A 12,058-nucleotide genomic window follows, 5' to 3' on the forward strand; every position below is an offset into this window, starting at 1 on the left:
AGCTAAATATACTTGAAAATAAATTAATATATTTTTTAAAACAACTTTCTTATAGAAAATATTTTGTAAAAACGCATCATTTAGTAGTTTAGGAAGCTCGCGTAGTCGCGTGCGGAAAACAAGGAAAATGATTTCGAAAATGAGGGGGGAGAACATATCCTAAGGCCGTGTTTAGTTCCCCTCCACCAACTTCAAACTTCCAACTTTCCATCACATCAAAAACTTTCCTACACACATAAACTTCTAACTTTTTTTTCAAACTACCAACTTTCTTCAAAATTCCCACTTTTTCCACCAACTAAACACAGCCTAAGAATGCTTAACACAGCTCAGGCCACATATATCTTGAATTCATTCTTAATTCCATTGTTCTTGTGAAGTTTTTCCCCCCTGTAATGCTATACCATTATCACCCTCTTGTATATATATAAAAGCGGTTTACCCTCGTTTACAACACAAAGAAGTGAAAATTGCAGACTAGTAAACTTTGATCTTTCAGGAAGTGAAGTCCAAAACAGAATCAAGAAATTGTATAGATGGTGGTGGCTGGCAACCATCATATGGCATCTGAAAAATTCTGAAACCAGTAGCACTATATCATGATGATGCCTGTTTCCTGCCCAGGGTGAGAGCTCACTCCTTTCCATCAGCAGCACGGAGGGAGCCAAGCTGCACCGGCGCCTGAGTCTGCACTACCTTGGATGACCCGTAGGCCGACAAGTCGACGCCCTCGGCCTTCTCCTTCTCGAGCTGCTCCTTGATCCAGAAGTATGTGATCCTCAGACCATCCTGCGCCGCAAGAATCAAGTTTCCGATGAATGATCAGAATGCATGAATTCGGGGCGATGAACTGATAGGCAGATGGTTGCCTGAAAATCAGGGATAGTAGTACCTTCAGCCTCATGGTTGGAGCCCAGCCAAGCTTCTCTTTGATGAGCGTGTTGTCGGAGTTGCGACCACGGACACCCTCTGGCCCGGGGATGTGGTGGATGGGCAGCTGCTTGTTCTCAAAGCTGAGGACTATCTCAGCCATCTCATTCATGCTGACCATTTCATCACTTCCAATGTTTACAGGCTCACGGAAATCGGACTTTGTCAACCTGAATGCATTTGGCAATGTAATGACTTGGTCGACCGGCCCCCAAAAAAAAATGTAGACAAATTGGTATGTCTCTTTAGATCACATGGTATGCTGTGATGTTAGTTAAATCCAAGCTCTATTGTGTCACTGACTTTATGAGCGTTGGAAGATCCTTCAAGCAGACAGAGGGTGAAAAGGATAATTATTCAAGGCTCAAGAACAAAATGGTTAAAATTTACCTTTTTATTTTCTCAATTATTTTTTGTAAGTATATATATTTAAGAGCAACTATATCAAAGAAGAACCACTCAGCGATACACCATTTTGGCAGATTGAACTGCTAGTACTTGTATGCCATAAAAGTCCAGCCTCACATGGTGACATTACTAGTAATTGAGACATGTTAAGCAATTCTAGTATTTCAGATACTAGCATATTCATTTATACAGAATTTGCAATGACGCGCATTGATTTCTCTAAAGACTAGAGATCGACGAACCAATCAATGTGCTCCCAGTCTACTGGTCCTATGTACAAGCTAGAGGGACCAACAGACTCTGTTTCTCATCCAATAAATTGCCTGTTGGACAAGTGGTAATTAAGAAAACTACACAAAGAGGAAAGTGTTTCTCAAAATCTAAAATTATGCTCATCAAATAAGTATTCCATAACATTTAGAAAACTTCGAGAAGTTTAACAAACAACTGATACTTCTCTTGGAATTAATATACATGTAAACCTTCAATTATCATCTGAACATGGCGTGATCAGAGTAGCAAAAGCAGATCTATGCAAAAATGTGCTTGGTGTTAAACTAAGATATGGAAATGCTGAATAACTGGATTGTGCATAGAAGAAATAAGATTAAAATGTTTACCTGAGGACACCCTCCACACATTCATCAATAAACGTGAAGGATCTAGTCTGAAGACCATCTCCCCACATCTCAAAACGGTCAGTGGAGGTTAGAGCTTTTCTGCAGAAAGCAGCAGGCGCCTTCTCCCTTCCACCTGTAGAGCCAATCAATTATTATAACTTCTACAGTAACAATACCCAAGTTTTACTAGGTACCAGATATGTAGCTTACCCTTCCATGTTCCAAAGGGACCATAGATATTATGAAAGCGGCCAACCCGACATTCAATGCCAAAATCCTTTGTGTAATGCTTGCACAGTTCCTCAGTAGCAAGTTTTTCCAAGCCATAGGCATCTTGAGGCTAAAAGGTAATTACTGAAATCAGTGCTGTTTTGTAACAATAATTAACATATCAATTTGCAACAGAACATATATCAGTGGGAAAGTTTAGAAACCTCTGCAGGCCAAGCATCTGACTCCTTCAAGCTAACTACAGTGTCCAGCTGCTTAAATTCAGGGTAGATACAAGCACTTGAAGCATAAAAGAACCTACAAGGAAAAAAAATAACCAAAATGATGATTCTTCTGAGTGATGATAACATGACAGGATTGTTAAAGTAAATGCTCTGTTTTGAGGAATTCTAGGGTTCTACGTATGATCCATTCCTTTCATTTGCTTCCCCAAGCCATGCCAATCTATGAAAGCCAGGAAGCATAACAATGAAATGATAACAATGTATAGACTGAAAAAAGAAAAGAATACAGTCAACTCAACAAACTCGTTTTTTTCTATCAAAGAGTTGAACACAATTCTCTGCAAAAGCTGTTTGTTTTGGAAATTACAACCAGTGAATACTACTTCCTCCATTTCATAATGTAAATCTTTCTAGCATTGCCCACATTCATATAGATGTTAATGAATCTAGACACATATCATTAACATTTATATGAATATGAGCAATCCTAGAAAGTCTTACATTATGAAACGCAGGGAGTATGTTTGAAGTGCATTTTTGTTGACCAGGAGAGAAATGCAAGTTTTAGATAATATTTGAAAGATTCTAATATCTTCCTTGATCCCCAACAGTTCATAAAGCTCCTATAGGTGAAAAGTTTTCATAGAAACCCCCTATCTGCCTATCCCCCATAAGGGACATCCACTAATAAATGAAGGCACACCAAAAATCATCAATCAGCACCAACCACCAAGTAGAATTCTACTAATTTATGCTTTCCTCATTGAGGTCAATCCATGCCCATTATGTTGATATACATTAATCTGCTATATGCAACTGCACTGCCTAGAAATAGTAATACTTGTCCACACTTTCTCTTAACGTCATCAAACTTATCGTTTAGCAGGAAGCCCCTGATTGAAACTTTCCAATACAGGCCAGGTCAATCCAAGCTCAGTACGCATAGATTCTCTACGCAGCACACATTCCAATTCTAACGCTTCTAAATTAATGATAGCTAACATGTGGCATTCACTTCCCAAAGTTGCAGCTTCAGCCAAACACAAATTAATACATCGTATTAGCATATCAAATCAAATAGGTAGATGATTCCCGCCAAATACTATGTGATGATTTCCATTTCTATGTTTTTCTGTAGATAGGCTTTATATACCTTAACAGATCTTAGCATCCTATAGCATCAATTGGTGAAAAATAAAACATGGGATTTACAGAGCCAGCACCAGTTCAAAAGTTACCTTTTGACACCATTAATCCTAGCGGCCTCAAGCATGTTAAAGCTGATCATGGTGTTGTTGTACATGATAACAGAGTGATTGGATTGAATGAATCCCATCCCTCCCATATCAGCGGCAAGGTTGAAAACATGGTCAACCCCGGTGGTCACCTTGAGGCAGTTGTCCATCACCCTCAAATCAACAAGATGGAACTCATGGCAGAACATATCCTCAGTCATGTGCTCATTTTTCTTCCAGTCAGAAGCAATGATGTAGTGGCCCTCGCTCTTGAGGCGCCTCGCGATGTGGGATGCGATGAACCCGCCAGCTCCCGTAATCGAGATCCGCAGCTTCTCAAATGGCCAGTAAGGCTCCTTCTCCAGCTCCACGTATGTGTACTCCTCATTGAGCGCCATTCTGCAGTAACACATATTCATCAAGCTTTAAGACGACAAACCGTTCAAGAGGTATACATTGTCCTTGCTGAGATTATAAACTTCTAAAGCAAACAACCAATCTGCTCTGGCTACCAAACAAAAGTTCTGATTGCCAAACATGTTTCTAGACACAGTCAAAGACTACTACTACTAAAATCACAGAATTTGATATGAAAAACCACAACAAGGATATGTTTTGACCATGTATATTCAATCAATAACACATGAATCAGCCAAACTTTGTAGTCAAAACCAAGTGTTGCCATGAAACCCTCAAAGGACAAGCCACTATTAAAGCTAAACCCTTAACTTAGCTCATACTAAATTGTACAAACTGCATCTGGCAGCAATCCCACACACAATAATTCATCGAATACGAAGTTACGGAATGCCATGTGCGATCTCCTCAATTTCAGGAAAAGATAGTAAGAAATGTGATCCCCTGCTCCAATCCAACACCAAAGCAAGTAGGTCCCTTTTGGGGGGAGCAACATGATATGGAACGCAGTAGACGGTAGAAATGGATCCTTGGGCAAGTTTAATCCACAAAATCACAGATTAAAAGATAGAAATTTACAGCAGCTATCTCCAGCTTGGCTAATACTACTTGCTTAACTCCCCACCAACCAACCAAGCGTCCAAGCTTAACAAATCCTCTTCTCTTCCCCAAAACAAATCTGGAGTCTTTGGCCAAAAAAAAAGAAATCCTAAAGCCACCGATCCAAAATGGCCAGGCCAAAATCGAACAAGCCAAGAACAGCAGAAATCCGGCGGATTAATAAACAAGAAAGAACCATTACCAATCCGTTCAATCAACTTCTAGGACCATGAACACACGGGATTAATTAATAATAACCAATAAAAAGAACTTCTTTTTCCGCGGGGGATCGGGGCATTACCTGTCACAAGTCGGAAGGAAGAGGCGTGGGAGCGAGATTTGGGGAGGGGAGGTAGATTCTTGCACACCCCCACAGGATCTCCTTTGCTTTTATTCTTCCTCTTTATATAGAGGTTAGACTTGCATTCGAGAAGAACAGGGGAAGAACGAGTTCGTTCATTTTGCATTTTTGACCCTCCACGGTTTGGGATTCACCTACTGGTCCCTGAGAATCTCAGATTTGTTTGACTTACGTTTTAGCCAGGACACAGCTTTCAAATTCTTCCTAGCTGGAGTAAGATCCAAAAACTTTTGTACTACCTCAATCCCATAACATAAGATATGAACGTATTTTAAGATTTAGTTTTTAAAATTTTTATTTAACCGTGAGTATAATATGAATCGAATTTTGTTTTGTTCAAAATAATATAATTAGATTGACATTTGAATTTACAAACTTTATAGTATATGAGAAATTATAAATCAAAGATTATTTTTAGAAACCAAACCAAATATGAATGTACATTATATTATGGGATAGAAAGAGTACCAAATTTCGGTGGTTTACTTCAAAATTGGTTTTGCTTACAAGCAAATTATTTCGTACATTTTTTGCAGAATTTTCTGAGAATCAGCTCAATTCGTAGGAAATATTGAGGGAACAATTCTTGCATTTCGAGTAAAGAAAAAAAAAGATGAATTTCATGGGACGAGAAACTTATGGATTCTTTTCTACTTGACGCTTATGATATTTACCATTCCTAATTCCTATAAAACTATTACCTACATCCATATATATATGATGCAGGCTAGTATAAATTTGAACTAGCCAAAGTCATATAAAAAGTTGGAGGGAGTACTTTGGAGTGACTTCATCCAAACTCCTGTACTTTTCTTGTGAAGTACTCCACCTAACATGTTGCTTCTTTAACAATCACTTGGAATCAACTAAGCATACCGTCTTAGATACTCCATCCGTCTCATATTATAAGACTGTCTCATATTATAAGACTTTCTAGCATTGCCTCCATTCATATAGATTTTAATAAATCTATTCATATAGAAAGTCTTATAATATGAAACGGAGGAAGTACTTCATATATATCAAAATATAACAACCTAGTAGTGAATTAGGCACAATCTAATACGACAAATTTGGACAAACTCTAACAGGCCTCTGCCCAAATTTATAGTATTATATTGTGTCTAATTTAATACTAGATTATTATATTTTATGAGTATTTTTTTCTCTAGACTCGTGTGACTGAGAGAGTACATTTTTTCCCTCTAAATTCCTGAGTTTCAAAAGAGGCCTCTACAAGTTAGAAAAAACTCCCATTTCTGCCTCAGCTTAAAGAGAAGAACAAACCGGGTACCGTCAAAAAAAATACTCCTACATCTACAGGGATCATTTTACAAAAAAAATTCATGCAAATATTTTTTTCTTCTCTTTCTTCTTGGACTTGTCATGATTCATGAACCGTGGCACTTGTGCAATGCACGTTGGCGATGTGCGCCTTTTGCTTATGCAGCTACTCAAGTGAAGACAAAAGGAGATGGCTCGATCGATCTGAGGCTTGGAGTTAGCCAGGCTGGCTGATCTTGACGTCCCGACTACCCAATCAAGCGAGGTCCAGTATAATCATTGACAATCGTGTGCTAAAAAAAGTGGAAAAATTAACAGTACATGTAAGAGCAAGTTTAATAGTATAGCCCACTACTCGCTCCAATTCATCTATAACCGATCTAATAGCTAATTCATATAATAATTGCTTACTATACTACTAATATATGGTCCCACCTGTCATACATACATTGTATCTTGGAGTCCGTGCTGTAGTTGGCTACAGATCTGTAGCCCGCTGCTCTTCTCTCTCATCTTTTATCTTATTAAAATATATTTACAGCTGGCTAATAGCCTGCTATTGTACCTGCTCTAATAATGAGCTATAAGCTTACTATAAGCTTAGGTGAAGAAGAGAGATAGTGAAAAATTAAGGATGTTGGCTCTTATGCAAGAGCTAGCTTATCACAAGCTATAAGACAAATACATTAAATGTATAAGTGAGAGATAGAGAGAGGAGAAGAAAATTATAGCCAATCTTATAGCTAATATATTATATATATTGGCTTTAAAGATGGGCTAATAGTAGAAATTTGGCTATATTATTATCCTTGCTCTAACTGACATTACATAAAAGTACGTACACCTCATAATTTGATCAATAGCACATTTATAAGTTGTCAATTTGTCTCTTCTCATTCTCACTCACCAAATAATTAAGCAGTGCAATGCGCCGTAGATTAATTGGCCAATCAAGAAGTCAAGAAAGAGAATTTTGGTATGTAGTACATGCCAAACTGATTTTTCAGCAAAGGACATATAGGAGAATAAAGTGGCACATACAAGGGGAGATTGGCATTGGCTTGACCCCCTCCAACAAAATACTTTTTTTTGAATGTTCAAAATACTTTTACAAAATACTTTAGATGATTATATATAAAATACTTTTACATATAATCATCTAACTAATTAGGCTATCATCCTCCTCTGCTTTCGCAAGCTGCCTACAATATTTGTTTTTTGGGGCACAGTTTGATCGCTGGTCAGGAATTTAGAATTAAAATACTTTTGTATTCACTTCGAGTTGCAATGGAAGTGTAGTGTGTTTGGACTTTGGAGCTTAGTACACCTACACCAGTTATGCTTACTCCAAAGTACACGTTGACGGGGGACGCTGATCCGCGACTAGTCGCGCGGCCGCGCGCGCGCGATCAGCGCCTGTCTCTACTCATTGATTAGTATATACGTATATACTTTGTATTTATATATACAAAGTTTATACTTACAATTTTTTATATGTATACACTTTATTATATAAAAAATATATACGTATACAAAGTTTGTGTACATACATATAAAAATAAAAAAAAACACTTATACAAACTTTGTATACATATATACAAAGTTTGTGTACATACATATAAAAATAAAAATAAAAACACTTATACAAACTTTGTATATGTGTATAAAAAGTTTGTATTTGTGTATACAAAGTTTATATTTATACATATATAAAATTTGCATATACGTATACAAACTTTGCATACATGTATTCAAGGTTTGTATACGTATATGCAAAGTTTGTATTCGTGTATACAAAATTTGTACTTGTACATATATAAAGTTTACATATACATATTAGAAAAAAAAACCTAAAAATAATACGAAAATAAAAAAAAACAGAAAAGCAAAAAAAAAAAGGAAATCGTAAGATACGGAAAGAAAAACGGAAAAAAAAGGAAACCGTAAACTACGGAAAGAAAACAAACTCGTACGGAAGGAAAAACAAAAAGAAAAAAAAACGTTCCCGAAAAAAATCACGCGCCGTCCGCCGCTCCCCTTCTCCGCTCGCGACGCGTGTCTCGCGACTGGTTGCGGATTAGCATTCTCGCACGTCGACTCCTATAGCAAATTAACGGCAAATTTAGTAGGTTTAGAGAACAAGAGAAAGGAAATGATGGGGATTACCCGGCCCAAGTTAATATATATGATTCACAAGCCCAACAGAAAGTCCACCAAAAATTAGCCCAAACACATCACGTAGGGGATATAAAACGTGGCCCATTAGGCCCATCCCATGCTATATCAGTTACACATAAGTTTATACAATTTGGAATGATTTCATTTTCCTTTTCCAGCCCACATCATCTATCTCAGGCTCTCAGGCTCTCAGTTACGATGAATCCAAACATCAGGTTCCAAACCAAGTCACCTTAGTTTAAACCATCATCAAATTTAAATAATGTTTACAGGTTGCCTGACGTTATAGCGTACATTAATTTGAATTTGATGGTATATACTTCAAAACCCCAAAAGAAAAGGAAAGAAAAAAACAAGAAAGAAACTAAGAAAAACAAGTCAAACAACCGAGCCTGCAAGAACCACCATCATCCTCGTCGCCATCGCCGGCGGCGGCGATCTCACGACGACGCGGCGTCGGCGGTGGCGGTGGCGACGGCCTCCACCTTGGGCACCTCGACGGGGAAGCTGTCGATCTCCCCCGCCCACGGGTTGCGCTCGTCGGCGTCGGGCTCGACGGTGCGGAGCGCCCTCCACACGGCGCTGTTGCACTTGAACCCGGAGCCGAACGCGATCTGCCACGCCGTCTGTCCGCGGCGGACGCGGCCCTTGGCCTCGGCGTACGCGAGCTCGTACCAGAGCGAGCTGCTCGACGTGTTGCCCCACCGGTAGAGCGTCATCCGCGACGGCTCCATGTGCCAGGCGCCGAGGCCGAGGTTCTTCTCGATGGTGTCGAGCACGGCGCGGCCGCCGGCGTGGATGCAGAAGTGGTCGAACGCCATCTTGAAGTCCGGGATGTAGGGCCTCACGCCGGCGAGGCCGAACACGCGGCGCGCCACGAGCGACGCCAGGAACAGGATCTGCTCGGACATGGGGAGGACGAGGGGCCCCAGGGTGGTGATGTTGGTGCGGAGGGCCTCGCCGGCGACGGCCATGAGGTCCTTGGAGAGCGCGACGCCGACGCCGGCGGCGTCGTCCTCCTCCTGGAACACGCAGCGGTAGGCGCGGTCGGCGGCGCCGCTGTGGGTGCGCACCGTGTGCAGCAGCTGGTACTTGGCGCGGCGGCGGTCGCCGCCGCGGTTGCTGAGGAGGATGGCGGCGCCGCCCATCCGGAAGAGGCAGTTGGAGACGAGCATGGAGCGGTTGTTGCCCCAGTACCAGTTGAGCGTGATGTTCTCCATGCTCACCACCAACGCGTACGAGTTCCGGTGAACCTGCAAAAACACGCTCAAATTATTAGTTTCATGTCCCTAAATGTTGTTAAAAAAATCTTCTTTTCACTTTTTAAAACTATTTTGTTAAGTTTATTTTTTAAAAATTATATTTATCATTGTGTACATGATTCACTAAAATAATTCAGTTAATAATCTGTTCCAAAAGGCTGTGTTCGTTAGCAGTGAATTGAGAGAAAACATCTCTTGTTTTTTACATGAATGCTTTCCGAACTCCTAAACGATACTATATTTTTATAAAAAAATATAGTAAAGTAGTTTTAAAAATCATATCAATTTATTTTTTATAATTTAAAATAATTAATATTCAATACATTATTAACGCTAATGACTTATCTCGGTTTATGTGTCTTCTCAAACTTTTTTTTATTCACTCAAACATATCCTAAACGGTGCATCCTCGCGGAGGGCAATTCTCAACCACGAATCGAAGAACTTTTTGAGTTTAGTGCAGTGGGTCTCTCTTTGGGCGATCTAGCTGTCGTCATCAATGGCGAGCTAGCTAGGGCACAAGTTGATCGGACCAACCACACGCTGTGCTGTGCACGCAGGTGGCGGTCTCCTCCGCGCATTGATGATTCGGTGTGGTCGCCGGCCATTAACGGCGGCGAGGAGCTAGCAGAGGTGGTCGGACATGTCACCTGTGTCTTTCTAGCAATTTGTACAGTTATTATTGCTGCTGGCTGGACCATTTTTGGTAGTAGTAGTGACCCAGCAGTTAATCCCCAAGCAAGCTGGAGAGATGCTGATTACTGTAGCTGGCCCTAGTGATTAATTTTTTAATTTTGTTTATGGGTTGCAACTAATTTAAGCAGGTGATTAGCAAGATTGGAAATATTATGTAGTTTTACACAAAGGTTAATTGATTGATTATTAATTGGTTCTTAATATAGTTGATGTATCATACCTTTGGAACAAATATAGGGATGACTATTTGAGATTAATTTGGTTATTATATCGTCAGAGATAGGAATAACTACTTACGAGGTTGATTGTGCAGTGTTAGTTAATTCTTTGGTTTATGTATATATTTTGTACTAGCTTACAATTAATTTGGTCAAGTCCCAAAATTATATGTGTATAATCAAAAGAAATTTCAGAATTGACTGACCATCTACAGTTTACCCAAAAAATGTTGATTGCTTAACAGTAGTGTGTTAAGCTAGATTTAATATCGGTTTAATTAGCTAGACTACAAGAAATAAGTAAACATCATGAATTAATTGCTTAATGGAGAAATAAAGATGTTTTTTTTCTGTTGGTAGTTAGTAGCTTAATGGAGTAATTAGGAGGTAGGAGTAGTAATTAATTAAACCTGGAGCAGCTGCTTGGCGAGGTCAATGGAGATGAGGCCGGCGCTGCAGCCCATGCCGCCGAGGTTGTAGGTGGCGACGTTCCCGCGGAGCTTGTAGTGGTTGACGATCATGGCGGACAGCGACGGTGTCGGGTTGAAGAGGCTGCAGTTGACGACGACGACGCCGATGTCCCTGGCCCGGACGCCGGTCTTTGCCAGCACGGCGTCGATGGCGCCGAACATCACCTGCTCCGCCTCCCGCCGCGCCTCCGCCATGCACGGGTTCGGCGGCGAGTTGAGCACCGCCGCCGGGAAGTAGGTCCCCTGCCCGAGCCCCGACCGCTCCAGGATCTTCCGCTGGAACGCCAGGCTGTCGCCGGTGAACGCGCCGGCCGCCGCCGACTGCGCCATGAACGTCTCCCTCGTCACCACGTGCTCGGGACCGGGCTTGTAGCACGCGAAGTCGAGCAGGTACACCGGCCTCGGCCGCCGCATCAGGTAGGCGGTGGCGAGCACGACCGCCGCCGCGAGGAGCGCCACGGCGAGCGGGAGGTTCGTCGCCAGCAGCTCCCGCGCCGTGGCGAGGTCGTCGGCGGGGGCCAGCCGCGACGCCCGCAGCGCCACGGCCGCGGCGGCCGCGGCCAGCATGAGGTACGGCGCGTTGGAGATGGCGTGGTGGTAGAGCAGCTTCATCTTCCCCGGCCGGTACGGGCCGACTGCGGCGGCGGGAGCGGTTTCTTGGATAGGGGAGAGGAGATGGAACGCGGCGGAGGGCGGTGGTGGTGGGTGGTCGGAGATGGCGGGGAGAGGGGGAGGGGGATATATAGCGGCGGTGGTGGAGGAGGAGGTGGGGGGTGGGTGCAACCACCTGGAGCTACCATTAATGTGTGCAGTGCAGTGGAGGGAGGAGGCCGAAGGCGCCGGGAAAAGGGGGAGAAGGGCTCGCGCGTACGTGGCGCGGGTTTTGGGTCTGGCTCGGCCGGGTTAAGAGTGGATTTTAAACAT

General features: G+C 41.9%; 2 protein-coding genes across 2 annotated transcripts; both read right to left on the bottom strand.

Moving 5' to 3' along the window:
• Nucleotides 1–241: 241 nt before the first annotated feature.
• LOC4350816 (GDP-mannose 3,5-epimerase 2-like) lies at nucleotides 242–5,040 on the bottom strand. Its single transcript, NM_001423216.1, has 7 exons — nucleotides 4,967–5,040; nucleotides 3,652–4,047; nucleotides 2,393–2,486; nucleotides 2,169–2,298; nucleotides 1,959–2,091; nucleotides 893–1,100; nucleotides 242–789 (listed from the first exon to the last, which is right to left on the bottom strand). The coding sequence occupies exons 2-7, from the start codon at nucleotides 4,044–4,046 to the stop codon at nucleotides 634–636; spliced, it is 1,116 nt and encodes a 371-aa protein (NP_001410145.1). The 5' UTR covers nucleotide 4,047; nucleotides 4,967–5,040; the 3' UTR covers nucleotides 242–633.
• A 3,647-nt stretch (nucleotides 5,041–8,687) lies between these two features.
• Nucleotides 8,688–11,845, bottom strand: LOC4350817 (3-ketoacyl-CoA synthase 20). Its single transcript, XM_015762391.2, has 2 exons — nucleotides 11,075–11,845; nucleotides 8,688–9,741 (listed from the first exon to the last, which is right to left on the bottom strand). The coding sequence occupies exons 1-2, from the start codon at nucleotides 11,744–11,746 to the stop codon at nucleotides 8,929–8,931; spliced, it is 1,485 nt and encodes a 494-aa protein (XP_015617877.1). The 5' UTR covers nucleotides 11,747–11,845; the 3' UTR covers nucleotides 8,688–8,928.
• Nucleotides 11,846–12,058: the final 213 nt, after the last annotated feature.

This window comes from Oryza sativa, chromosome 11, assembly GCF_034140825.1.
Source record: "Oryza sativa Japonica Group chromosome 11, ASM3414082v1".
NCBI lineage: Eukaryota > Viridiplantae > Streptophyta > Magnoliopsida > Poales > Poaceae > Oryza > Oryza sativa.

Coding starts and splice junctions, on each gene's coding strand:
- LOC4350816 (NM_001423216.1), bottom strand. CDS start 4,046: ATGGCGCTCAATGAGGAGTACACATACGTGGAGCTGGAGAAGGAGCCT. Junction 2,092..2,168: donor TCCCTTTGGAACATGGAAGG/GTAAGCTACATA, acceptor TTGGCTCTACAG/GTGGAAGGGAGAAGGCGCCT. Junction 790..892: donor CTCCAACCATGAGGCTGAAG/GTACTACTATCC, acceptor CTTGCGGCGCAG/GATGGTCTGAGGATCACATA.
- LOC4350817 (XM_015762391.2), bottom strand. CDS start 11,746: ATGAAGCTGCTCTACCACCACGCCATCTCCAACGCGCCGTACCTCATG. Junction 9,742..11,074: donor TCGCCAAGCAGCTGCTCCAG/GTTTAATTAATT, acceptor GTGTTTTTGCAG/GTTCACCGGAACTCGTACGC.